The sequence below is a fragment of the Cetorhinus maximus genome, chromosome 23 (assembly GCF_964194155.1).
Source record: "Cetorhinus maximus chromosome 23, sCetMax3.hap1.1, whole genome shotgun sequence".
In the NCBI taxonomy this organism is placed as follows: Eukaryota; Metazoa; Chordata; class Chondrichthyes; order Lamniformes; family Cetorhinidae; genus Cetorhinus; species Cetorhinus maximus.
In genome coordinates this window covers 61595806-61623265 of record NC_135901.1, presented here as the reverse complement: position 1 = coordinate 61623265, position 27460 = coordinate 61595806, and the positions used below count along the sequence as shown (strand labels likewise).

Genomic DNA, 27460 nt, shown 5'->3' with positions numbered 1-27460 from the left:
ACCCAGCATCTTGACACATGCAGGCTGCTTATGGCATTTTCCTTTTCCAGAACCCTTTTGCCAGGGATAAGTTTCTTTGACCAAATGGTCTGTGTCGTTTGAACACAAGTGACGTCTTCAGCCAATGAGAAAAACCATTGCTGTTCGCTGGAACATGAAATCGATACTTTCCTCCTTTAAGAGAGTTCTTAGAGCCTTTCCCTTTGACCGAGCTTTTAGTCATCTGACCGAATATGAGGCTCAGAGTCACACTTTGTTATATAATGATCCTTGGGAACGCCTTGTGACGTTTCATGAGGTAAAAGGAGCTTTATAAATATAAGTTGTTGTTGTAGTCCATACATAGAAAGAGACAGACTCCTGTTGTCTCTTTCATCCTGATATTTTTCACTGTAAGATTGAAATGTGAAGTTGCACAACGAATGTGAATATAGTTTGTGCTCGTAAAAATGTGTTCACCTCCTCGGGGAACTAAACCACATTGACCCACACAGAGGAACACACTCAGAGATATACACCGAGACTGACAGAGGCCTAAGGAGAGACAAATGCCAGAATGAAATCATGTCACCAAATTGGCTCATTTTTTTTTCCATTTCCGACTGGAGATTTGCAGAAGGCTGATAATGAATGGACATAAGAGATCACGGATGTGTTTGGATCACTTTTCCTCGATTCAAACGATAATTAGTTCTGTGTGCGTGTAGTTAAAGTCAGAAATAACAGGAAACGTAGTCAGCAACATTCGAAGCTGCGCACAGTAACCCCAATGGATTTCTAATCCATCACCTTAACCACTCGGCCACGACTGCAGAAGTTGCTCCCATACCACTATTAGTTGTATGAAATCATAAAAGTTACAGCAGAGAAAGCGGACTTTCTGCCCGTCTTGTCATGGCCATTACCTGGCCTTTTCCCCGGAACCCTGCAATTTATCCTGTCTATCCTCGTTCTTCCCAACAAATTGGGAATGAAAGCGTGAGAATGATCTAACCTGGCCAATTACCGCTCCATCAGTCTACTCTCCATCATCAGTAAAGTAATGGAAGGGGTCATCAACAGTGCTATCAAGCGGCACTGACTGAGCAACAACCTGCTCACTGATGTCCAGTTTGGGTTCCGCAAGGGCCACTCAGTTCCTGACCTCATTACAGCCTTGGCTCAAACATAGACAAAAGAGCTGAACTCCAAAGATGTGGTGAGAGTGACTGCCTTTGACATCAAGGCAGCATTTGATCGAGTGTGGCATCAAGGAGCTCTAGCAAAACTGGAGTCAATGGGAATCAGAGGAAAACTCCCCGCTTGTTGGAGTCATACCTGGCACAAAGGGAGATGGTTGTGGTTGTTGGAGGTCAGCCATCTTAGCTCCTGGACATCACTGCAGGACTTCCTCAGGCTAGTGTTCTCGGCCCAACCATCTTCAGCTGCTTCACCAATGACCTTCCTTCCATCATAAGATCAGAAGTGGGGATGTTCGCTGATGATTGCACAATGTTCAGCGCCATACCCGACTCTTCAGATACTGAAGCAGTTCATGTCCAAATGCAGCAAGGACTGGATAATATCCAGGCTTGGACTGACAAGTAGCAAGTAACATTCACACTACACAAGTGTCAGGTAATGACCATCTCCAACACGAGAGAATCCAACCATCGCCCCTGGATGTTCAATGGCATTACCATCACAAATCCCTCACTATCAACACCCTTGGGGTTAACATTGACCAGGAACTGAACTGGACTAGCCGTACAAACACTGTGGCCCCAAAAGCAGGTCAGAGGCTAGGAGTCGTGCAACGAGTAAGTCACCTCCTGACTCCCCAAAGTCTGTCCACCATCTACAAGGCGCAAGTTTGGAGTGTGATGGAATGCTCCCTACTTGCCTGGGTGAGTGCAGCTCCCGCTACACTGAAGAAAATGGACACCATCCAGGGCAAAGCAGTCTGCTTGACTGGCACCACATCCACATTCACTCTCTTCACCAACGACGCGCAGTAGCAGCAATGTGTACCATCTACAAGGTGCACTGCAGGAATTCACCAAGGCTCCTTAGACAGCAGCGTCCAAACCCACGATCGTTACCAGCTATAAGAACAAGGTCAGCAGATAGATAGGAACACCACCATCTGGAAGTTCCCCTCCAAGTCACTCACCATCCTGACTAGGAAATATATTGCCGTTCCTTCACTGTCACTGGGTCAAAATCCTGGAACTTTCTTCCTAACAGCACTGTGGGTGTACCTACACCACATGGACTGCAGCAGTTCAAGAAGGCAGATCACCTTCCCAAGGGCAATTTCGGATGGGCAATAAGTGTTGGCCCAGACAGAGAAGCCCACATCCCATGAATGAATTTTAAAAATCATTCATGTTAGCCTGCAAATTATATTGCCTTGTTCTTCTGGCCAAAGTAAAGCTCTGCAAACGTCAGTGCCTGGAGCAAGTCTGACGTATTTGCTCAGGTGAGGAACCAGCTGAAGCTTTCAGTATTGGCTTTCTTAACTCCGAGTTTCCAAATGGGAATTGAACAATGGCTTGAAAGTGAAAAAGAAACAGGGTTAAGGAGAAAGAGAAGGAAATTGTCGTTAATTATAAAGCTCTTTGTACAAAACTGACATAGATACCATGGGTGGAAGGTCCTCTTACTGCGCTGTGCCATTTGATGATGACATTGTTGATCAGTCTGTCTCCAGCATTCCTAATGAGAACAGCCGAATTCCATTTCTTCAAAACAAAGACCCAAAGTGCTGCTGCATGACGTCACCGCTTAACATTCCAGACAGCTCCATTGGGATCTTTACAGCGCAGGGTTTATAGAGGCGAGTGGGGTCATATTCGCTTCATTTGTGATGGAGCTTCGGCTTGAAACCTGGCAAGAGCATTATCCAAGCTTGTTTATTTGAGTGTGAGCGAAAGTTCGATAATTTATATTTGTTGTAAATATGAACACAAGGGTTGGAATCCTGCTGACTAAAGTTTTCACCATTTTTGATTTTAACCAAATTAGTTATCAGTTAATTAGAAGGAAACCTATCCAAATGGGTCTGTATTTTCTGATTCCCATTCATTTGTCAGCATTCAGGGAATTTGCTTTCGGAAATAGAACAAACACTGAGCCAAGTTAGTGACATCCTTGCCTTCTGGGTGTGTGTCTCTCCTTAGGCCTCTGTCACTCTCGGTGTTTTTCTCTCTGTGTTGGTTTCTCTGTGATTGTCACTGTGGTTCAGTTCCCTGAGGGGGTGAAAAAGTTTTTAACGTCGCAAACTTCATTCACATGAGTTGTGCGAATTCATGTTAAAATGTCACAGAGGAAAGCATCAGCGTGAAAGGTAAAACTGGAGACTGATCCTTTCTATATATATGCTACAACAACAACAGCTTATATTTATGAAGCGCCTTTAACCTAATGAAACGTCACAAGGTGTTCCCCAGGAGCATTATATATCAAAGTGTGACACCGAGACACATATTCGGTCAGATGGCTAAAAGCTCGGTCAAAGGGGAAGGCTTTAAGAACTGTCTTAAAGGAGGAAAGTACCGATTTCATGTTCCAGCTAACAGCAATGGTTCTTCTCATTGGGGAAGAAGTCACTTGTGTTCAACCCAAACAGACCAATTGGTCGGAGAAAGTTGTCTTTGATAAAAGAGATCGGGAATGAAAAAGAAAATGTCATAAGTTGCCTCCATAATGCAAACGTCAAGCCTTGTTGGTAGTTTCCCTGATGTCCAGTGACTGGGAATCGGCGCTTCCATTGGACCAACGGCGAATAGGGTGGAGGGTTTTGGAAATTGAAAGTTATACATGAGCAGCTTGTGGGGCTATTTACCTCACTGTCAATTTCATGTTCCAGATCACAGAAACCGTTGTTTTCATTGGCTGAAGAAGTCGTTTATCGTGAACCTAAACAGGCAGTTTTGTGGTGAAAGAGATCTGAACTGAAAAACAATCGGCAAAAGCAGCGTAGATAAGCCAAATCGAAAATTATTGGTGCAGCTTCACTGGTGGTCTCATGGTTAGGATGCGGCGCTCTCAGCGCTGCGGCCCGCATTTGATTCCCGGTCAGGGAATGTCAATTTGTTGGAACGAGTGTTGGTTATTCATTGATTGGAAACGTTTAAAAGCTCCATCAAAATCAGAGAAGTGAGAGTTTAAGTTTCGCCTCAGAGCTGGAAAACATCACACTTGGTTCAAGTGGAGTGAGGGAATGAAGGAAGAGGAAAAGTTGCAAAGTACTGACTATAGAAATGTTGGTGTGAGGCAAAGTATGGGTGGGAGAAGTACGAATTTTGCTGCCTACTGTTTGCACCGGCACAAATATCACTCTTGATGGATCAAACAATCACTACTGCTCTTTGAAAGCAGCACGCCCGGCCGAATGGCCTCTTTCTGTGCTGTAACTTTCTATAATTTTATAGCAATAGCACGGGTCGTTCTGCCATTTTATGACCCACTCGAGCGAGATGCGCTGTCTTACCTTGTATTCGGCTCTTTTGAAACCTAAACACGGAGCAAATTCTGCGAGTTTTCTTGTCAGTTCCAGCACGAGATTTGTCACGAGAGTAATTGAGCGACACATTAATGGTGCCAATCCTTCACTGGAGCTCACCACATCCAAAGAGCACTGTTACCATCAGCCTGTTATGTACCTTCATGCAGTGCATCTGCTGAACAATATAAGCTGATCACAGCTCTGCTTTCTTAACATTGAAACCCAGTGTGAAAATCAATCAAAAAGCTGAACTGGGAGGAGAGTGACTGTGGATAATTGGCACTGGGCACATTCCTGTAATCAGTATCTGGGAGAATCAGGAAGATGAGATCCAGGTGTCTCTTTACCCACGAGTTTTACCTATTCCCACGAATTGACTGTGTCTGCATCAAGCTGCTAATTGACCTGGGAGCTGGAAGGGCAGAGGGAGCTGGGGGCGAGACAGAAGCAGAAAGAGATGCGACATGAAAGTACTTTGAATTTTATGTGTGTCAGTTGCTTTCAGTGATGAATGTCTGCCATGTAAGTTTCACAGGAGCCGCAGTGATCAGTTGGTGTTTTATTTAAGCAGCAAGATTTCAAATTAAAAAGATAAAAGCAAATTACTGTGAATGATGGAAATCTGAAACAAAAGCAGCATATGCTAGAAAAACTGAGCAGCTGGAGCGAGGGTCAATGTTTCCAGACAGTACGACTTTTATTCAGATTTTTAAAGTATTACAGCGCCCAGTGTGGGGCTCGAACCCATGACCGAGAGATTAACATTCTCATGCTCTGCCGACTAAGTCAATCAGGAACATGAAAACATGTTTTGTATCCCAAAATACATAGTTAAACCTGTTGCTTTCTACCTGATACCTCAGCTTGACCGGAATTTTAAAGTGTGGAACGTAATTGGCCTACAAATGCCCCAAAGTTGAAATGCATTCCCCTCAATCATCAATCACATCATTCACATCTTCTGCTTCTTAGCTGCACCTCCTTCCAAATACTGTGATCCATTTTCCTCAGGATTTTCTCCTGGATTTAATATTTACCTGCTTCGTGTCCTCATTTTGAAATCAGAATCGCTTCAATATCCAACACAATTTGAATTGCAAACCTGACGGGCAAACAATGGAAAACAAGTCACTTGGTAACACAAATCCCATGGTGCTCATTTTCAGATTCACAACAGTCAGATTTTCAATAAAATGAAGGAATTTTACAGTGAAAAGTTTAGAAAGTTGGTGTGACTTTTATTTGTGACTTAGTCACTCGGGTATTCTGTAAATTCTGTTCGGAGGTTTTCCCTGAGCCTGTGCTCGTTGTATTGGGAGGTTTGGCCCGGGTTGGAGTATCTTGCGTTCCAGGGATGGGCAGTAACCCGCTGACTGAAGCTGCAGTCGCTGCTTTCTGCTGGCAGTGGGTGATTGGAGAGTGCAGGGCCGGAATATTGCTGCTTTGCTGTTTTTCCCTGTCTCACTCACTGTGGAGCTGAGGAAGAGAGAATAATTGAGGGGTCCGTTTGATTCCAATAATTTCATGGATTTCTAATGGGTTAGATGAAGGTACAGAGTGGGTCCAAGTCTTTTCTCATTGTATTTGACAGAAAACGTAATTTTAAAAAGAAGCTGTTTTTGTGGGAGCTCACTGGACAACAGAAGATCTGCCACCGTTTTGGGGATGATATCCTGCAGCCCAAGTACCCAATGACAACCCGGGACTGTGTGGCAATGATAGGTGATGAGGGGGAAGAACAGTAAAAATCTTCACCCCCTTGGTGACCAATTGCGCCACAGACACTTACACAAACCTAACTGACAAGGTTTCCAAACCAGGGTGTCACTGAGTCTAATGTTCAGATTGCCGCTACCCAGATAGCTATCACGCTCTGTCAGTTTTACTCTTCCAAAATAAAGGGTGGGACATTCATTCCAGATACATGGAAACAGTCTGATCCCACCCACTGCAGACACATCCATGTCACCGGGAACCAGCTCTCCTACAACCGGTGCCATCTCCCTTTGAGCCTTTCATTGTCTTATCTGTTACCAAGTATTCTGATAGTCCCGAAGCCGATATTAGGTTTGAATTCCTGATGTGCAGTAACGAGAATCCTTTCAATGTCTCAAATCAGTTAATTTCACTGATAACATTAGTGTCACTGTTCCAGCGTCTTAAAGAAAGGAAAGGTGCCTTGACTGTCTCTGGTCAGTCGGGCAGGTCACCTTCATTCGCATTGGATTCCATTCCTCAAAGGGGATTTTCATTTCCTTCTTGAGTTCCCTTACTACATCTGGCAGCATTTTTGGATTGAGAGGCATTATTAACATTTCAGATGCAGTGCAGTTCTGATGAAAGGTTACGGACCTGAAATGAAAACCATGCCTCTCTCTCCACAGTCACTACCAGAGCTGTTGAGAATTCCAGCATTTTCTATTTTTATTTCAGATAACCAGCATCTGCAGTAATTTGCTTTACTTTACCTGATCAGTGAAACATATAAGATCCTCAGGGTACTTGACAGGGCGGTTTTGGAGAGGATGTTACCTCTTGTGAGAGAATCTAGAACTCGGAATCGCTGTTTAAAAACAAGGGGTCACCCATTTAAAATGGAGATGAGGCGATTTTTTTTCTCTCACAGGGTCGTGAAACTTTGGAACTCTGTTCCTGAAAAGGCTGTGGAAGCAAAGTCTTTGAATATTTTTAAGGCAGAGGTCGATATATCCTTGGGAAGCAAGAGGGTGATAGGTTATCAGTGATAGGTGGGATACAGATTTCAGGTGACTATCAGGTCAGCCATGATCTTATTAAATGGCGGAGTAGGCTTGAGGGGCCGAATGGCCTACTCCTGTTCCTTTTTCTTATGTAGTGCTAAGAATGTGGAACCCATTACCAGTCAATTTCGAGATCCATGTCTGAGCTGAAAATGTGTAGGTAAACCCACACTGTAAACAGATTGTTCACCAGTTAAAATTGGAAAGGGATTCACTCTCATCCCTTTTACTGACACAGCAACACAGTCTTGCTGGTGGGAGACCATTCAGATACTTCACGTGTGCAAAGTGCTTTATTCAGTTTGCCCACACGTTAACACTCCAACTTTAAAAGTTCAAAAGATTTGATCCACAATCAGAGCAGAGATCTGTTCTCTTAAATGTTCCATGTATCGGGGGAAATGTTACCAGCTCACCCCATCTGCTGAGACTACACTGAGTTCAGATCTAACTGTCGGGGTTTGTTCTGCATCCAGGTGAGAATTGCGGTGGACCCCTTAGCAATTTGGCCGCTGTTTCATTGATTCAACAATTTTATGTCTTGCCCCTATGGCACCCATCGTATTCTGATTACAGGACAGCGGTTTCTGTTCTACAACGTGATATTTCAATGGCGGAGCGGCCACCCAGCATTCGCTGCGGGGCAGAATGTGCCCTCTCTTCACAACAGCAGCGCCTACGCATGCGCAGTGCTGAGTGTGGTGGGGCATGCGCATTGCGGTCGGATCCATTAGCATGCGCAGTGCTGGTCTGTGACTGAAGCTGCTCAGAGCGGGTGAGAGAATGTCGAGTGAAGCAAACTAACAGAGTTAGTGGGTGTGTGAGGAGGAATGGAGCCAGCGGAGTGGGCAGGGAGGCTTCATAAAGACACAGCGCAGGCCGCAGACCTCAAATAACAAGGTACCGGTCTTGTATTTGCAGAGAACGGGCCGAAAAAGTCTGGATTTCTCCCTTCGCCAGGCCCGGGGTAACGGCCGCCATCTTTATAGGGGGCAATGTGCAGCAGGGCGCATGCGCGGTCATCTTGGTCCAGGTAGCAGGAGGAGAGAGTGTTATGCATTTCTATCCCGGACCGACAGGGATGGATTTTGGAAACTCCTTTCACAGGGGGTAAGAAGGGGAGGATTTACACACAGCAAACTCAAACCAAGAGAAACGTTTGTTCTTTCTGAATTTCAATCCTGGATTGACCGTGATGGATTTTTTGAATTCCATTTACAGGATGTTAGAAGAGGAGGAACTCAAGGGATACTTGAGGGAGATGAGAAACTGAAACCAAACATCATGACAAAATCTGAAAGTCTCTTGATTCACCAGGACCTGAATAGCACCAGCCTTTGAATGTAAGCATTGAGGTCATTTTCAGTTACTGGGTAAAAAATCTCTTCCTCACATTGTGGATCTTACCTAAAATCTTAAATCTCTGTCCCTTAATCCTTGCATAATCAGCTAATGGGAACAGCTCTTATTTAACTACCTTTCATAATCCTGTACACCTCTATCAAATCTCCCTTCAAGATCCTTTGCTCCTTGGAAAACAATCTCAGTTTCTTGAATTTAATCTTACAATTAAAATCCCTCATCCCTCGACCCATTCTGATTAATCTCCTCTGCCCCCTCTCAAGGACCCTCACATCCTTCATAATGTGTGGTGATCACTGGTTTGCACAGACCTAGATGTTGTGTCTGTGACATCGTCACACATTGACAATTACACTGTGACATCATCACACATTGACAATGACACTGTGACATCATCATACATCGACAATTACACGGTGACATCATCCCGCTCCCCGGGTATTTCCTCAACTGGGAGATTTTTCTCTGATTCCGGTGCTTCTGCTATCTTTCCAGCTGCAAGCTCCAGAAGGAGAGTTTAAATTTGAAAATGGTGATATTGTTTCAGAGGCGAGTATTTTTCACCATCCATCTACAATTTAGAGCTTTTAGTGCTGTGCTCTGTTTTCTGTGAGAGGTTCCAAGTCTCTGGGACTGGTGTGGCTCCTTTACTGAGGATCTGATTCCATGTCCATCCATTGCTTTGTTTCACCTCTGCCCTCCCTGATCACTTCTCTACCATAGTCCACCTTCCTCTGTCTCTAATAATGGATCTATTTGAGTTATGTTTAGTATTTTATTGTTACTTCTGCTGACTGTGTCTCAATGAGGTTTCCACTACTGCCCATCCCCTGACCATGTGCTGCTGGTTCCCAGCTTTATCTTCCCACAGTATCTTTCATAGTCAGGAATTGTTTTTCCTGCACTATAGTCCACTTCTATTCCACTTCTGAGCTTATATTGATCATCAAATTCTGCAGCATTTTTACTCCTTGTAAATCATTCTGCGAACCCTGAAATGTTTACTCTGTTTCCCTCTCCACAGATACCAGCAAATCTTGCCAATCCCCAGTTGCCTGTGGAGAAGATGATGTTTGACCTTCTTGAACCGCTGCAGTCCGTGTGGTGAAGGTGCTCCCATAATGCTGTTAGGTAAGGAGTTACAGGTTATTCACCCAGTGATGATGAAGGAACAATGATATATGTTCCAAAACAACAACAACAATTTGTATTTATAAAGCACTTTTAATGTAAGACAATGTTCCAAGGCCTTTCACAGAAATGTTACAAAGCAAGGTTTGACACTGAGCCACATGAGGAGATATTAGTGCAGGTGATCAAGCGTTTGGTCAAAGAAGTCGGTTTTACAGAGTAAATTAAAGGAGGAAAATGAGGTAGAGAATGCGAGAGGTTTAGGGAGTGAATTCCAGAGCTTGGAGCCTTGGAAAGTGACAGAATGGGCACGAATGTGGAACAATAGAAATCAGGAACACTCAGTATGCCAAATTAGAGGAGCACAGATATCTCCGAGAGTTGTGATGCTGGAGGAGATTCCAGCAATAGGGAGCAGCCATGCAGAAATTTGAAAAAAAGGGGTAGAGTCGGGCGATGTTACTGAGGTGGAAATAGGTGGTCTTGGTGATGATGTGGATGTGTGGTTGGAAGCTCATCTTGGGGTGAAATATTTCACCATGGTTGTGAACAGTCTGGTTCAGTCTCAGACAGTTGTCAGGGAGAGGGATGGAGTCGGTGTCTAGGGAGTGGAGTTTGTAGTGGGGACTGAAGACAATGGCTTCAATCTTCCCAATATTTAAATGGAGGAAATTTCTGTTCATCTAGTACTGGATGTCAGACAAGTCAGGATGGTGTGTAACTTGAAGGGGAACTTGGAGGTGATGGTGTTCACATACACCTGCTACCCTGGTCCTTCATAGGGGTAGAGGTTGAAGGTTTGGGAAATTCTGTCAAAGTTCTGGTCTATTTGTAGGTCTATGAAAAGCCCTCTCCTCACCCACTGCCTCTCCCACTCCTCTCTCTGATTTTCGCTCTCTCTCCTTTTCTCCTTCTGTCACGTAGAATTCTCCAGCCCAGCGGGTTGTGGATGCTCCATCATTGAGTATATTTCAGGCTGAGATGGGGAGATTTTTGGTGTCTCAGGGAGTCGAGGGATATGGGGAGTGGGCCGGAAAGTGGAGTTGCAGCCCAAGAGAAGCCACAATCGTATTGAATGACGGAGCAGGCTCGAAGGGCCATGTGGTCTCCTGCTGCCCCGAACACTTATTTTATTTTTGACACCAGAGTCTTGTGTAGGCCCAGACTGGGTGGCAGGTTTCCTTCCCTGAAGGACATTAGTGAACCAGTTGGGTTTTTATGACAATCCAACAGTTTTCATGGTCACTTTTTCCTCGTGCCGGCCCCACAAATTCCCAGATTCATTCAGCTCAATTTCACAACCTGCCTTTGTGTTTTTGTGGGTTCTCTCTCACTCCCTTTTTCTGTTTTAAATCAATTTCACAGGGTATTAGAAGGGGAGGATTTACAGTCAGGAAACTGAAACCAAACATCACATCAGGATCTAACACAGTCGCCCAATTTATCGTAACCTGAATATCATTGGATTTTGAACATGGAAGGAAAAAGCACCGTTCACAGTGGGGAGAAACCGTACACGTGTTCTGTGTGTGGACGAGGCTTCAGCCGATCATCTGGCCTGTCAAAACATAAATGCAGTGAGAATGGGGAGAAACCACGGAAATGCGGGGACCGTGGGAAGGGATTCAATTACCCGTCTGAACTGGAAACTCATCGGCACAGTCACACCGGTGAGAGACCAGTCACCTGCTCTACGTGTGGGAAAGGATTCACTTGTTCATCCCATCTGCTGACACACCAGCGAGTTCACACTGGGGAGAGACCATTCGTCTGCTCAGTGTGTGGGAAGGGATTCACTCAGTCAACTAACCTGCTGAAACACCAGCGAATTCACACTGGGGAGAGACCGTTCAAATGCTCAGACTGCGGGAAGTGCTATAAAAGCTCCGGGGAAATGATGTCCCATCAACGTGTTCACAGTGACGAGAGACCATTCAGGTGCTCTCAATGCGGGACTGGGTTCAGGTGGTCATCTCAACTCACTGTACACCAGCGAGTTCACAGCGGAGAGAGACCGTTCACCTACCCCGCGTGTGGGAAGGGATTCACTCAGTTATCCAACCTGTTGACACACCAGCGAGTTCACACTGGAGAGAGACCGTTCACCTGCTCCGAGTGTGGGAAGGGATTTACTCAGTTATCCCACCTGCTGAGACACCAGCGAATTCACAAGTGACAACAGTGAATGGATTTTGCCGTTAATCACATCCTGGACTGAACCATGTGGATTGGGTTCTGTTTCTACTAATGTTAATAAACTCCAACCCAGTTATAGCTGTTAATGTTCTGAATAAAGTCAAATAAATCAGCTCTGTGTTAAACATACAAATTAGTTCCTTTTGAAGGACTCTGCCTCTCCCCGTCTCCTCCATCCTCATCTCCAACAACAAGTGCGTGGAGCTCATGGAGCTTCTTTGTCACTAAGATTGAGACAATCCGATCAGCTGCCTCTGCTGCTTACCTCCCTTCCACTAACCCACCAGGACAAACTGTCTCTAAAGATCCCCCTTGTCTGAGCCCTGAACCTACATCTTTCTTTACTTTCGCTCCCATCTCCTCTCATGCCACCTTCATGCTCATCTTGTCCATGAGACCCACCTCCTGCTCCATTGACCCTACTCCCACTAAACTGCTGGTCACCCAACTTCCCCATGTTCACTGAGATTGTCAATGGTTCTCTCTCTTCAGTTACTGTCCCTCTCTCCTTCAAATTTGACACCATCAAGCCCTCGTCAATAAACAAACCTTTGGCCTTGTCCTTGCAAACTGCTGTCCCATCTCCAACCTTCCTTTCCTGTCCAAACTCCTCAAACATGTTCACACCTCCCAAATCCATGCCCATCTTTCCCAGAACTCCCTGTCTGAATCCCTCCAATGAGGTTTCTGCCGTGCCACTGTACTGAAACAGCTCTGATCAAAGCCAATAGTGACATCCTATGTGACTGGGACAAAGGTAAACTATCCCTTCTCGATGTATCTGCAGCCTTTGACAGGGTTGACCACACCATTCTGCTCCAATACCTCTCCACTGTCGTCCAGCTGGGTGGGGCTGCTCTCTCCTGGTTGCATTCTTCTCTATCTAACCATCGTCAGTGAATCGCTTGTAATGTCTTCCCTTCCCACTCCCACAGTTACCTCTGGTGTCCCCAAAGGATCCAACCTTGGCCTCCTCTTATTTCTCATCAACATTCTCCCCACAGCGACATCATCTGAAAACACAGTGTCAGTTATCACATGTACACTGACAGTGCCCAGCTCTACCTCACCACCACCTCTCTCCACTTTTGTTAAATTATCAGACTGTTTGTCTGATATTCAATGGTGGATGTGCAGAAATTTCCTCCAATTCAATATTGGGAATACCGAAGCCATTGTTTTCATTCCCTAGATACCAACTCGATTCCTCTCCCTGGCAACTGTCTGAGACTAAACCAGACTTTTTGCACAAGTGATGTCAGGTTTGAACCCGACATATGTTCTGACTCGGGTGTATGTGTCTTGGTGAGTTTCCAGTCAAATTATGATGTGAATCTTCCCCACAGGCAGAAGTGACAAACATTTCTCCTTCCATAATCAAAGGCTGATCATTTATGAATTCAGTGTTTCTATAAGATCTTGTCGAGATTTTTTAGATCCCATCTAAAAATCCTCTCCCTCTAATCCCCTGTAAACACAGTTTACAAAAGTCATCACTGTCAGTACAGGATAGAAATTCAGAACAGACTATTCTAGTTTCAATGGAATATTCTTTCTCCTTTCATTCCCCCAAATCTATAAATCCCTGTCCTCCCCCTCTCTGCTCATTGTTCCAGATTCAGTGTTCGGTCTCCTACTAATTCTTTTCTCCTCTCCAGATTCTCTCTCTTCCTGTCCTTAAAGTGGTGGCTCAGGCTGTGGGTCAATCCCACTCCTTCACTCTAATTCTACCAAATAATTCAACTCAAAACAACAAACCATCTTTAATGACTTGATTTGTCATTTGGATGTTTGGAAAGAATCACCTTTTTTCCCAACTGTGGAGAACAGAAAGTCCAGTGATTAATTCAGAGCTTCCTTCTCCCCAGGTCTGTTCCAACAAGCTGTGTCTATCCGAGTTACATTAATACAGACTCACTCACTCATTAAGGGATCAGATCTCACTGAACTATGACTCAAGCTGTGTCTATCCGAGTTACATTAATACAGACTCACTCACTCATTAAGGGATCAGATCTCACTGAACTATGACACAAGCTGTGTCTATCCGAATTACATTAATACAGACTCACTTACTCATTAAGTGATCAGATCTCACTGAACTATGACACAAGCTATGTCTACCTGAGTTACGTTGATACAGACTCACACACTCAGTAAGTGATCAGGTCTCACTGAACTATGACACAACCTGTGTCTATCTGAGTTACGTTGATACAGACTCAATAAGTGATCAGGTCTGACTGAATTACATCAACAACTGCAACAACTTACATTTATATCGATCTTCTAATTGTCCCAAGAAGTTTCACAGGGGCATAAGGACATATTAAGCCAGATGACCAACTGCTTGGTCAAGGAGGTCAGTTATAAGGAGTGTCTGAAAGGGGAAAAGTGAATTAGAAATGTGGAGAGGATTAGGGTGGAAATTCCAGAGCTTAGGGCCCAGGCAGCTGAAGGCCCAGCCACCAATGGCGGAGTGATTAAAATCGGGGATGAAGGGCATCAGGTAATGGTGCTCCATGTATGTGGGCCCCATAGCCAGGCGCAAGGCCCTAATCTGAACTTTGGGTCATAGTTTGACCATCCCGGGTTTCAGAGAAAAACAATTCCCCAAATAAACATCTTGTAGGATTTTTGTTTATTGATACCAGAAAAAGTTTGGACCAGTTGAGTCCTCCTGTGTATTCGATGGGGATTGAACTTAAAATTCTCTGGATTTCAGTGTCAGAACAAGAACATGTTTTGGCAAAGATAAAAAGTATATTAATACTGAAATACTGAACAGAACAAACCTGGGGAAATACACAGCAGGTCAATCACCATTGGAAAGTGATAAGTTAGTGGTCACTGTTTCAGATGGGACTCCTTCAGAATGAACACTTCCCATCACCAGCACCAACCCCCCTCCCCCATCCCCCTCCCTGTGAACTGAACATTCCTTCAGCCACTCATCCACCCATTGCACATCCACCCAATGGCTCCCAGCCTGGATTGACATTCAGCATGAACCCAGTGAGAGGGCGAGCTGGCCCACGGGATGTCAGAACGGGGGCAGAGTGTTGGGAGATGGGGCAGAGTGTCAGGAGACGGAGGCAGAGTGTCGGGAGATGGAGTCAGAGTGTCGGGAGATGGGGCAGAGTGTCAGGAGATCGGGCAGAGTGTCAGGAGATGGGGGCAGAGTGTTGGGAGATGGGGCAGAGTGTCGGGAGACGGAGGCAGAGTGTCGGGAGATGGAGACAGAGTGTCGGGAGATGGGGCAGAGCGTCGGGAGATGGAGGCAGAGTGTCAGGAGATGGGGGCAGAGTGTCAGGAGATGGGGGCAGTGTGTCGGGAGATGGGCGCAGAGTGTCGGGAGATGGGGGCAGAGTGTCGGGAGATGGGGGAAGAGTGTCGGGAGATGGGGGCAGAGTGTCGGGAGGTGGGGGCAGAGTGTCGGGAGATGGGGGCAGAGTGTCGGGAGGTGGGGGCAGAGTGTCGGGAGATGGGGGCAGAGTGTCGGGAGATGGGACATATACTGTACACGTTGCTCATCTTCATAATTCACAACACTATTCCTGATGTTCATGAGCTGCCTCACTTTCTTTCCCATTAATTCCATTTGCTGATCTATCAGTAATGGACTCGCTGCCATCTTGAACAAAACTGTTTTCACCACTAAGGCTCCGCTGGTATTGAATAGTCTTCATGACATCATCGCACTGGGACTGGATGACATCATCGCACTGGGACTGGATGACATCATAAGAGTCCATTGTTCCTTAATGACCCACATCAATAACAAGAGGAAATATTAATAAACCTGAGCACATTATCTAGGCTGACACTCCAGGGTGACACTGAGGGACTGCTGCACTGTCAGAGACAGCATCCTTCACATGGAACTTGTGGAGGCTCTGGTCACAATCTTCCAATCCTCCTTATATAGTAGTGGTGACAAAGGACTGACAGATTGTAAATGTTACACCCCTGTTCAAAAACACAGCAATTCCAGGACAATCAGCTTCATATCAGTGGTGGGGAAAGGCTGGAGACAATAATCCGGGAGAAAATCAATTGGCATTTGGAAAAGTATTGGTTATTTCCAGCATTTTCTGTTTTTAACACTGAAACTTCCCTGGATCCCAAGGCTCTCTGGGAGGTGTGGGGAGCTGGGACGTATCCATGAGAGTAACCAAAGGTCTGAGAACTGAAAGAATCTAGGGTTAGAGAGGAGACCAGATCCAAAAATGGAGCAGTTGGGAACAGGACGTCAATCAGTCTCCTCTTATCCTGGAGAAATCAAGGACTCGACATTCTGAGAGTTTGAAACAAAACTGATTTATTTAACAGACATCAAGATATTAAACTTCAGCCCAGTTACAGGGATTATGAACAGCAATAGAAACAAACCACAACTGTCAGAATGAACACAGTTCAGTTCTGGATGTGATTAACAGCAGCAATAACAGCAGAATCCAACCTCTGCAGACACTTGTGAACTCGCTGCTGTCTGAGCAGGTGGGATGACCAAGTGAATCCCTTCCCACATTCGGAGAAGGTGAACAGCATCTCCCCAGTGTGAACTCGCTAGTGTGTCAACAGGTTGGATAAATGAGTGAACCCCTTTCCACACTCGGAGCAGGTGAACGCTGTCTCTCCAATGTGAATTCACTGGCGTACACTGAGGTGGAATGAAGGCTGAATCTCTTTACACAGGATGTACAGCAGAATGGCCTCTCCTTGTGTGAATTCGCTGGTGTTTCAGCAGGGTGGATAACTGAGTGAATCCCTTCCCACACTGGGAGCAGGTGAATGGTCTCTCCCCAGTGTGAACTCGCTGGTGTCTCAGCAGGTGGGATAACTGAGAGAATCGCTTCCCACACTGGGAGCAGGTGAATGGTCTCTCCCCAGTGTGAACTCGCTGGTGTGTCAGCAGGCTTGTTGACCAAGTGAATCCCTTCCCACACTCGGAGCAGGTGAATGGTCTTTCCCCTGTGTGAATTTGCTGGTGTGCGCGCAGGTTTGATGACTGAGTGAATTCCTTCCCACACTGGGAGCAGGTGAATGGTCTCCCTCCAGTGTGAATTCGCTGGTGTCTCAGCAGGTGGGATAACAGAGTGAATCCCTTCCCACACTCGGAGCAGGTGAAAGGCCTCTCTCCAGTGTGAATTCGCTGGTGTACTTTGAGGTTCAATGAAGTCCTGAATCTCTTTCCACAGGAAGTACAACTGAATGGCCTCTCCTCAGTGTGAATTCGCTGGTGCTTACGCAGGTTAGAGGACCCAGTGAATCCTTTCCCACATAGCGTGCAGTTGAATGGTCTCTCTCCAGTGTGAACTCGCTGGTGTGTCAGCAGGCTTGATGACCAAGTGAATCCCTTCCCACACTCAGAGCAGGTGAACGGCCGCTCCCCAGTGTGACTGCGTCGATGGATTTCCAGTTTCGATGGACAATTGAATCCTTTCCCACAGTCCTTACATTTCCACGGTTTCTCCATGGTCCAGGTGTCCCTGTGTCTCTCTAAGTTTGATGATCAGTTGAAGCCTCATCCACACACAGAGAACACGTGTACAGTTTCTCCCCACTGTGAATGGTGTGATGTTATTTCAGGCTGTATAACTAGTTAAAGCTCTTTCCACAGTCAGTTCACTGGAACACTCTCACTCGGGTGTGTGTGTGTCTCGGTGCTTTTCCAGTCACACTGATATTTGAAATCTTTCCTCACAGACAGAACAGACAAATGTTTCTCCGTCCACATTCAAAGGTGATGAAATTCAGGTCCTGATGAATCGAGTGACTGTGTCAGATCTTGATGTGATGTTTGGTTTGGGTTTCCTGCCTGAAAATCCTCCCCTTCTAATTATCTGTAAAAGGAGTTTACAATAGCCATCACTGTAAGAACAGGATAGAAATTCAGAACAGACAATTCTAGTTTCTATGGAACATTTTTTCCTCTCTTGTTCCCCCAAAGCTACAAATCCCCGTCCCACACACTCTCCCTCCTCCCTGTGCTGAAATCCAGACAGAGTTTTGGACAATTATTTCTGTATCTTTTTAACAAATTTCTCCAACTGGAGTTGACAATATGTCTGATCATTCACTTCAGTGATTACTCGTGACAAAACATTAATCTGAAACCCCCTGACTGATCATACAGAATAGGAGATGTTAACCTTGTGTCCAAAACTTACTGTGTGGAGATTTAATGAGCGATTATGAAGGTGGTTTCTCCCAATGTCCCAGAGTTTCCTTCCTTCGTTCTCTCCCTCTCTAACTGAGTTAAACCTGGGATCAGTCTCATGGCCCATTCTGGTTCCTGCTTCTCTTCCTGATGACTAATTAACTCCAATTAAATACTGAGAAGACTGAAGACACTGTTTTCAGTCCCTGCTCCAATCTCCATTTCCCAGATACCAACTCCATCCCTCTCCCTGGGAACAGTCTGAGATTAAGCCAGTTTGTTCACAACCTCGGTGTTACATTTGATCTCGAAATGAGCTACTGACCTCTTGTCTGTGCCATCACTATGATCGCCTGTTTCCACCTCCGTAATATCGCCCGACCTCACCCCTGTCTCAGGAGTGTCTCATCTGCTGCTGAAACCCTTATCACGGCCATTTTTACCTCCAGACTGGACCATTCCAACACACACCTGGCTGGACTCCCACATTCTACCCTCTGTAACCTTGAAGACATCCATATTTCTGCTGTCTGTGTCTTCACTCACAGCTAGGCCCATTCCCTGACCTTCCTTGGCTCCCTTGGTTCAAGCAGCAACTTGATATTAAAATTCTCATCCTTGTTTTCAAATCCCCCAATGGCCTCCTCTCTGTGGCTCCTGCAGACCCACAACCCTCTATGATAGCTGCACTGCTCTAATTCTAGCATTCCCTGTTTTAATTGCTCCAACATTAGTGTCCATCACTTCAGTTCCCTCGACCCCAAGCTCTGAGATTCTCTCCCTCTGTCTCCCACACTTTCCCCCTTTAAGACAATTGAGTATTAATAAAAAAAGACATTCTGTCAAAACATTTTATCTTGTACTCATCAGGATAGAGGGAAGAATACCAAATTTCAAAAGTTATCAGTCAGGCTAGTAATGTGTCTCACTTGCACTTGCTATAAGCTACGTATGTTCATCCACAGGGACCTGTCCTCTGCAGGCAGAAGGAACAAGTCCAGGCACGGGGTGTTTTGTGGAATTAAACAAAAGCAGAGGGGATTACAGCTCCTGGCTGTATTGTCCATGGCAACAACCAATCAGAGCCGACGGGCCAACCAATCAGCACCCTTTTCTCGTGCAGTATAAATTGTGGTTCCCTTTGAAATTTGGGATTCTTGCGTCTGTCCTGGTGAGTGCAACAGGAAAAGCTTTGACAGCTTGTCTCTTTTTTCGTTAATAATCAAATTCCGTACAAACAAGCGACTATTTAAGTATTTTGGTCACCTCCTTCTATGTCTGAATGTTATACTTTGTTTTATAATTTCCCTGTGAAGCTCACTGGGATGATTTATGATGTTAATAGAAGTTGTTGTTGTTTCTGACTGTTCCCCTGATCTCCTGTTTTACAACAACCCATTGATTTCACACCAAACTCTATCTCTTTGATTTATTGTCCTTCCTGCGGGTCATTCATCCGGGCCTGCAGCCTCTGTAAAGATGGCGCCCACACATGCTGCCTGTTGGACATTGCCCCCAATAAAGATGCTGACCGCACATGCGCTCTGCTGCTTCTTGCCCCCTATAAAGATGGTAACCGCTCATGCGCTCTGGAGCTCCTTGCCCCCTATAAAGATGGTGACCGCACATGCGCTCTGCAGCTCCTTGCCCCCTATAAAGATGGTGACCGCACATGCGCTCTACTGCTCCTTGCCCCTATAAAGATAGTGACCGCACGTGCGCTCTGCTGCTCCTTGCCCCTATAAAGATGGTGACCGCACATGCGCTCTGCTGCTCCTTGCCCCCTATGAAGATGGTGACCGCACATGCGCTCTGCTGCTCCTTGCCCCCTATAAAGTTGGCGGCCGTGAACTCGGGCCTACTTCCGGAGAAATGGCCTAATCTGTGGTTGGAAGGATGGTTCCTTATTGAGGGTTTAGGACAGAGACCGTGAATTCATAAAGCCTCCCAACTCACCCGCCAGCCCTATCTATGCTCACGGGGTTTTTTTTCCAGCTCACAGTCCGCACTCGGTCTTTGTAAATCCCGCATTTTAAATCCGCTCGCTCCAGCTCTCCTCACGCCTGATTTCACGCGCTACACATGCTCCAGCTCACAATGATTGACTGCAGCTCCGGACCAATAGGGACAGGGGGCGGGCCTGGAGGACCAGCGGGAGCAGCTGTTCCTCTGGCCAATCGGAGTGAATGAGGGGCGTGGCCGGGTTTGAATTGGAGCATGCGCAGCGCGGGTGGGGATCGGGATCAAGGCGGTCGGGTTGAAAGTCCAGCGGGTGAGAAAGGGCCGAGTGCAGGAGAGGAATGGAGCCGGAGGGTGGACTGGGAGGATTCACAAACACCCGGTGTAGGACTCCAAACCCGGATTACAAACTCCCGGAGCCCAGTTTACACCCAGTGTTTGGAAACTCCTTTTACAGGGGGTTAGAAGGGGAGGATTTACACACAGCAAACTCCAACCCAGAGAAATGTTTCTCTCTTAATTTCTATCCTGGACTGACAGGGATGGATTTTTTTAATGTCTCCTTTGTACAGGATTTTCAATGGGACGGATTTGGAGACGGGGAAATTCAAACCAAACATCACATCAAGATCTAACAGAGTCATTCGATTCCTCAGGTCCTGAATATCATCGGACTTTAATTGTGGAAGGAAAAAAGTTTGTCTGTTCTGTTTGTGGGAAAAGCACCAACATTTATCAAAATCCTGGTTATGCTGCACCTGAACCACTGTAATAAAAATAAAAATTGCTAGAAGTACTCAGCAGGCCTGGCAGCATCTGTGGAGAGAAACAGAGTTAATGTTACGAGTTAACATGACCTTTCATCAGGACAGGAATACTGTGTTCAGTTCCGGGCATCACACTTTAGGAAGGATAGACCATATTGGCCTTAGTGGGAGAGCAGTGCAGATGTACCTGAATAACAACTGGACTCCAAGGGTTAAATTATGAGGAGTGGTCAAACAAATGCATCAGAGTAATTACAGCACAGAAAGAGGCCATTCAGCCCATTGAGTCAATGCCAGCTCTCTGTAGAGCTGTCCAGTCTGTCTCATTGCCCCGCTGTGTCTTCAACCCCCTGCATGTTTATTTCTCTTAAATGCTGGTCCAATTTAATTTTAAAGCATTGTTCATGTCTGCTTCACGCCTGCTTGTAGGCAGTGAGTTCTGGGTTAATACCACTTGTTGTGTAAAATGTTCCTCCCTGCATTTGCCCTGTATCTATCGCCCATAACCTTCAATCTGTGTCCCCCTAATCCTTGTACCATCACCAGATGGAAACAACATTTTCTTTGTCCACCTTATCTGAACCTATCACAATCTTGTTCACCTCTGTCCAATCTCCCCTCAACTCTAACTCCAAGAAGAACAACTTCAGCTTCTCCAATCTCCCTTTGTAACCGAATTCCCTTTTTCCTGGAACCATTCTGGTAATTCTCCTCCGCATCCTCTCAAGGACCCTCACCCCTTTCCTAAAGTGTGGAGACCAGAACTGGATGCAATACTCCTGTTGTGACCTAACCAGAGCTTTATGACGGGTCAGCTTATTTTCCCTGCGTTTATGCACATTAAATCTGCTTATGAAGCCCACGATCTCATATATTTTGCGAACTGCTCTCTCAATATGTCCTTTCGCCTTCAAATGTGTATGCACATCAACCCCCAGTTCCCCCAGTCCCTACACACTCTTTAGGACTGTACCATTGAGTACCCTATTCATTCTGCCAATATTTATCATCTCACTGTGAGGTTTGTATTCCCTGGAATTTAGAAGATGGAGGAGGATTTTCTCGAAGTTTTCATGATATAAATTGGAAATGGCGTGGTAGATAGAGGGGAACAATTTCCATTGGTTGGGGAATCCAGGACTGAGGAACATAGTCTAAAAATTAGAGCCAGACCTTTCAGGAGTGAGATTAGGAAAATCTTCTTCAGGTAAAGTTGGGAGAAGTTTGGAATTCTCTTCCTGAATTGGCAGTACATGCTTGATCGATGTTCAGTTTCAATCTGGCGTTGATAGATCCTTCCTAACAGAAGGTATAAATCAAGGGACACAAGACAAAGGGTCACAGATCAGCCATGATCTGATTGCATAGTGGGACAGACTCGAGGGGCTAAATGGCCAACTCCTAGCATCATTGAAACTTAGAGCACGGAAGGAGGCCATTCAACCCTTTGTGCTTGTGCTGTCTCTTTGAAAGAGCAGTTTTGTTTAGTCCCACACACCCACTTTCTGTTTGTAACCCTGTAAGTTCCTCAATCCCAAATCCCTGTCAACTCCCTTTTAAAATTCCTGATAGAATCAGGTTACAGCACCTTTCCAGGTAAAATGTTCCAGATCCTGTCAACTCTCTGTTGGTGCAGAAATTGCTGAACTCGATGTTGAGTCCGGAAGGTCGTAAAGTGCCGAATTGAAAGATGAGCTGCTATTCCTTGAGCTCCCATTGAGCTTCATTGAAACAGTGCAGGAGGCCAAGGACAGAGAGGTCAGAGTGGGAGTGGGGCGGAGAATTAAAATGACAAGTGACCAGAAGCTCAGGGTCAAGCTGACAGACTGAACGGAGTTTGTTCCACAAAGTGATCACCCAATCTGTGTTTGGTCTTCCCAATGTAGAGCAGATCGCATCGTGAGCAGTGAATACAGTAACTAAACTGCAAGAAGTACAAATAAATATCTGTTTGGTTTCATCTTTCAAAACCATGAGAACCCGAAGACAGATAATTAATTTGAACAATGAAGTTTACAAAGTAAAGCAAACTGATTTTCAGAATATTAAACTCCAGCCCAGTTACAGGGATTATTAACACCATCAGAAACAAAGCCCAACTGTCAGAATGAAGATGGTTCAGTCCTGGTTGTGATTAACAGCAGCAATAACAGCAGAATCCAACCCCTGCAGTCAGTTGTGAACTCATTGGTTTCTCGTAGTTTGTATGATCAGTTAAATCCCTTCTCACATGCGGAGCAGGTGAATGGCCTCTCCCCAGTGTGAACTCGCTGGTGTGTGTCCTGCAGGTGATGGTTTTCCCATGCACCAGCTGCCCTTGTATTCTGGGTGCTGTGGGGCTGTGAGTTGGGTTGATTCTGTCAACGTGCTGGTTGAGTTACAGATGTGCACAGTCCATTTCCCATGCCTCCTCCTCCGCTTCTCTCTTTCTCTCTATCTCTCTTTCTCTCCTCCCACATAGACCAGTCTTGTGTAGACCCAGACCGGGTGGCAGGTTCCCTTCCCTGAAGGACATTAGTGAACCAATTGGGTTTTTATGACAATCCAGCAGTTTTCATGGTCACTTTTTCCGAGTGCCGGCCCCACAAATTACCAGATTCATTCAGCTCAATTTCACAACCTGTCTTTGTGTTTTTGTGGGTTCTCTCTCACTCCCTTTTTCTGTTTTAAATCAATTTCACAGGGTACTAGAAGGAGAGGATTTGCAGCCGAGAAACTGAAACCAAACATCACATCAGGATCTGAAGGAATCGCCCAAATTATCGTGACTTGAATATCATTGGATTTTGAACATGGAAGGAACATGCCCCGTTCACAGTGGGGAGAAATCACATAAGTGTTGTGTGTGTGGACGAGGCTTCAGCCAATCATCTGACCTGTTGAAACACGTGCACCGTCACACCAGGGGAGAAACAGCGGTAAAGTGGAGATGGTAGGAAGGGATTTAGTTCCCTTTCCAGGCTCGAAACATGTTGGCGCATTCACACTGGGGATAGGCCAATCACCTGTTCCGAGTGTGGGAATGGATTCACTCAGGTATCCACCCTGGTGACACGCAAGTGAGTTCAAACGCAAGTGAGCACCATTTGGGTGCTCTCACTGCGGAACTGGGTTCAGGCAAGCATCTAAACTCACTGTACATCAGGGCATTCACAGTGGAGAGAGACCATTCCCCTGCTCTGAGTGTGGGAAGCGATTCACTCAGTCATCAAGCCTCTTGAAACACCAGTGAGTTCGCGAGTAAGAACAGTGATTGAATTTTGCAGCTAATCACATCCAGGACTGAACCATCTTCATTGGGGTCTGTTTCTGCTGATGTTTATAAATTCCATATCGATATTGGGGTTAATGTTGTGGTCAAAAGTCAAATAAAACAATTTTGTGTTGAATATAATGATGCTGAGTCTATTAATACAGCGCGACTTCACAAACCTTTTCCCAGTGAGACCCCCTTGTAATGCCTCCGACTTGGTGTGACCCTAGAGTGAAAATGTGGGGGGTACAGGAGATGTTGAGCGGGGCGGAGACTTCAGACAGACAGTTTGAATAATCATTATTGTACAGAGAACAATTGACACAACTAAATATGAAGGTTTAACTCGCTGACCTCCTGGATTAGGACATCTTGCAGAAGTGTACTTCCGTCAGTCTCTGTGGCGCTATTGCTTAGCACGTTGGGTGTTAACTGAAAGGGTGGTGAGTTGAGACCATGCGGGGGTGGGTGGGGGGAGGAGCTTTCATTGATTTCTCTCCATCAGCATTCATTTTCACACAATTCCGATTGTTAATAGGTACATGGGCTGCAAGAAAATATCTCCCAAATGTTGCCAGCTCGACGATTATCCAGTGAGTTCCCGCACAAACAGTTTTATTTAACCTATTCATTTCAACTATAAAGAGAAAACAATCAGAACTACCATGTACCTACCTCTAACCCATTAGAAATCTCTGAAGTTATTGTATTCAGACAAATCCATCAATTATTCTCTCTTCCTCAGCTCCACAGTGAGTGAGACAGGGAAAAGCAGAAAAGCAGCAATATTCCAGCCCCGCACTCTCCAATCACCCGCTGCCAGCAGAAAGCGGCGACTGCAGCTTCCATCAGCGGGTTACTGCCCATCCCTGGGACACAAGATACTACTACCCAGGCCAAACCTCCCAATACACCGAGCACAGGCTTAGGAAATCACAGGTAGATTATATCCCGGTCACAAAACCTCCGAGCAGCATTTACAGAACACCGAGTGAGTAAGTCACAAATAAAAGTCACACAAACTTTCTAAATCTTTTCATTGTAAAATTCCTTCACTTGTCTGAAAAGCTGACTGTTGTGAATCTGAAAATGAGCACCATGGGATTTGTGTTACCAAGTGACTTGTTTTCCATTGCTAGTCCATCAGGTTTGGAATTCAATTTGTTTTTTAAAAATTCGTTCATGGGATGTGGGCGTCACTGGCTAAGGCAGCATTTATTGTCCATCTCTATTTGTCCATGTGTTGAATATTGAAGCAAATCTGATTTCACAATGAGCACACAAAGCAGGTGAGCATTAAATCCAGGGACAAATCTTGAGGAAAATGGATCACAATATTTGGAAGGAGGTGCAGTCAGGTATTGTGTAAATGCTGCTCGGAAGTTTAGTGACTGGTATGTAATCTCCTTGTGTTTCCCTGAGGCTGTGCTCGGTGTATTGGAAAGCATTGGACCCTTGGACTTCTGGGTGTCATTTTCCTTCTCCACCATTGCATTCAGGCATTAATCTCGCTGCGATAAGGGATGTGAATTTATGTGGGTGCATGCCCGGCTAGCTCAGTTTTTAGAGCATGGAACTAGTAATCTTTGCGTTGTGGGTTTGATTCCCCATGTTGGGCATCATCAGTTTTTTTAAACTTTGCTGCTTCATGGGTGATCCCCAGCTCTCCATTCCTCTGGCAGTGCCACCGCTCAAACCGAGTCTTTCTCCCACCTTGTTAATATCACAGTTGTTGGTTTATGAGTGAAAACTACCCTCTGCTTCACTGGAGGAGTAAGAGACAAATGTGTAGTTGCGGCCTAATGTACAACGAGTGATGACACTTTAAAAGTGGCAAGTCCCACTCAAGCCCCTGTACCACCAAAACTACTCAGAGTCACAGAATTAGAATGGCCACTTCTTGGGGGACCGATAGCAGCGGGCCCACGTCAATCAGGATCCAGGCGAGAATGATCTAATGCATAAGATTGTGGGAGAGTATTCGGGAACTCCTCCTGAACCTTATTCACATCAAAACGAGCTGTGATGAAACATTGAAAAGTATGGGTTTGATTTCTTCGGAGCAGAGGAGGCTGAGGGGAGATTTATTTGAGGTGTATAAAATTATGAGGGGCGGAGATAGAGTGGATAGGAAGGAGCTATTTCCGTGAGCAGTGTCATCAATAACCAGGGACATAGATTTAGAAAGCAAGAAATCCTCACAGTTAAATAGCGCCTTCCCACACCACTGGAATCCCAAAATGCTTTTCAGCTAATGAGATATTTTGGAAGTGGATTCACTGTTGTAAAGTAGGAAATGCAGCAAAACCCCACACACAGCAACGTCATAGTGAGCAGAGAATCTGTTCTTGAGATGTTGATTGAGGGATAAATATTAGACAGGACACGGGACTCTTTGTGAAATAGTGACATGGGGTATTTTAAATTCAGCTGAGAGGGCAGAGGGGACCTCAGTTTAAAATCCCAAGGAAACACCACCACCAGTGCAGGATTCCCTCAGTACGCTGCTGGATGGTTAACTGATTGCTGTGCTCAAGTCTGAGTAATGGGATTTGACGTCAGAACCTTCCAACATAGAGGAGAAAGTGTTACTAACAGAGTCACAGTAAAACCAACAATTCAACTTAACAAAATTAATGGAAGGATTAATGGGGAGTTGTCGAGCAATTTATTTCACTCAGATGTGTGGGGTCTCGAGCCCACTGACTGAGCTGTTGGCAGAGGCAGAAACCCCCACTTGGTTAAAGAAAAGAAAACTTGGAAAATGATTTGAGCTGATGTAACCTACACAGCTACAGACCAAGAGCTAGAACGTGAGATTGAACTGGATTGTTCTTTTTTATCATAAATAATAATAATATAAAATCAAAATATTGTGGATCCAGGAAATCTGAAATAAAAACAGAAAATGCTGGAAAAGCTCAGCAGGTCTGACAGCGTCTGTGGCGGGAGAACCAGAGTAAACGTTTTGAGTCGGAATGACCCTTCTTCAGATTGTTCTTTTTCTGTCAACATGGACACGATGGATCAAACAACCACCTTCTGGGTCGTAAATATTTCTATGTTTCGGTATTTCAATGTTTAAAAATTGAGACTTTTCCTGCATGATTTGTGTGTATTTGCTCAATAAAATCTCTGTAATGGTGGGGAAGGATTGGGAGTTTTCAGTGTGGGTCAGAAGTCATATGAGTCAACAGAGAAGCAACACATTTCAGGTCAGAACAGAAATAGACAACAGATACAGAATGGCTCTCTCACCTTTAGTTTATTTATTCGTTCCATTACCACAGTTTTTGCCTTGTGTCCTTATCCCTTTTGTTATTTAATCTCTCCTGTATTCACCCAATCACAAGCTTTTTCTTCTGTTCTTTCCCCCTCTCC

The 27460-nt window shown here is 45.3% G+C and overlaps 1 protein-coding gene across 1 annotated transcript in view; it reads right to left on the bottom strand.

Moving 5' to 3' along the window:
* Window positions 1–27460, bottom strand: part of LOC144698307 (uncharacterized) — a 69279-nt gene that overhangs the window by 26377 nt on the left and 15442 nt on the right. The window contains 1 exon segment of the mRNA XM_078570266.1: window positions 16698–17339. Coding sequence (XP_078426392.1) covers window positions 16698–17339 — 642 coding nt within the window.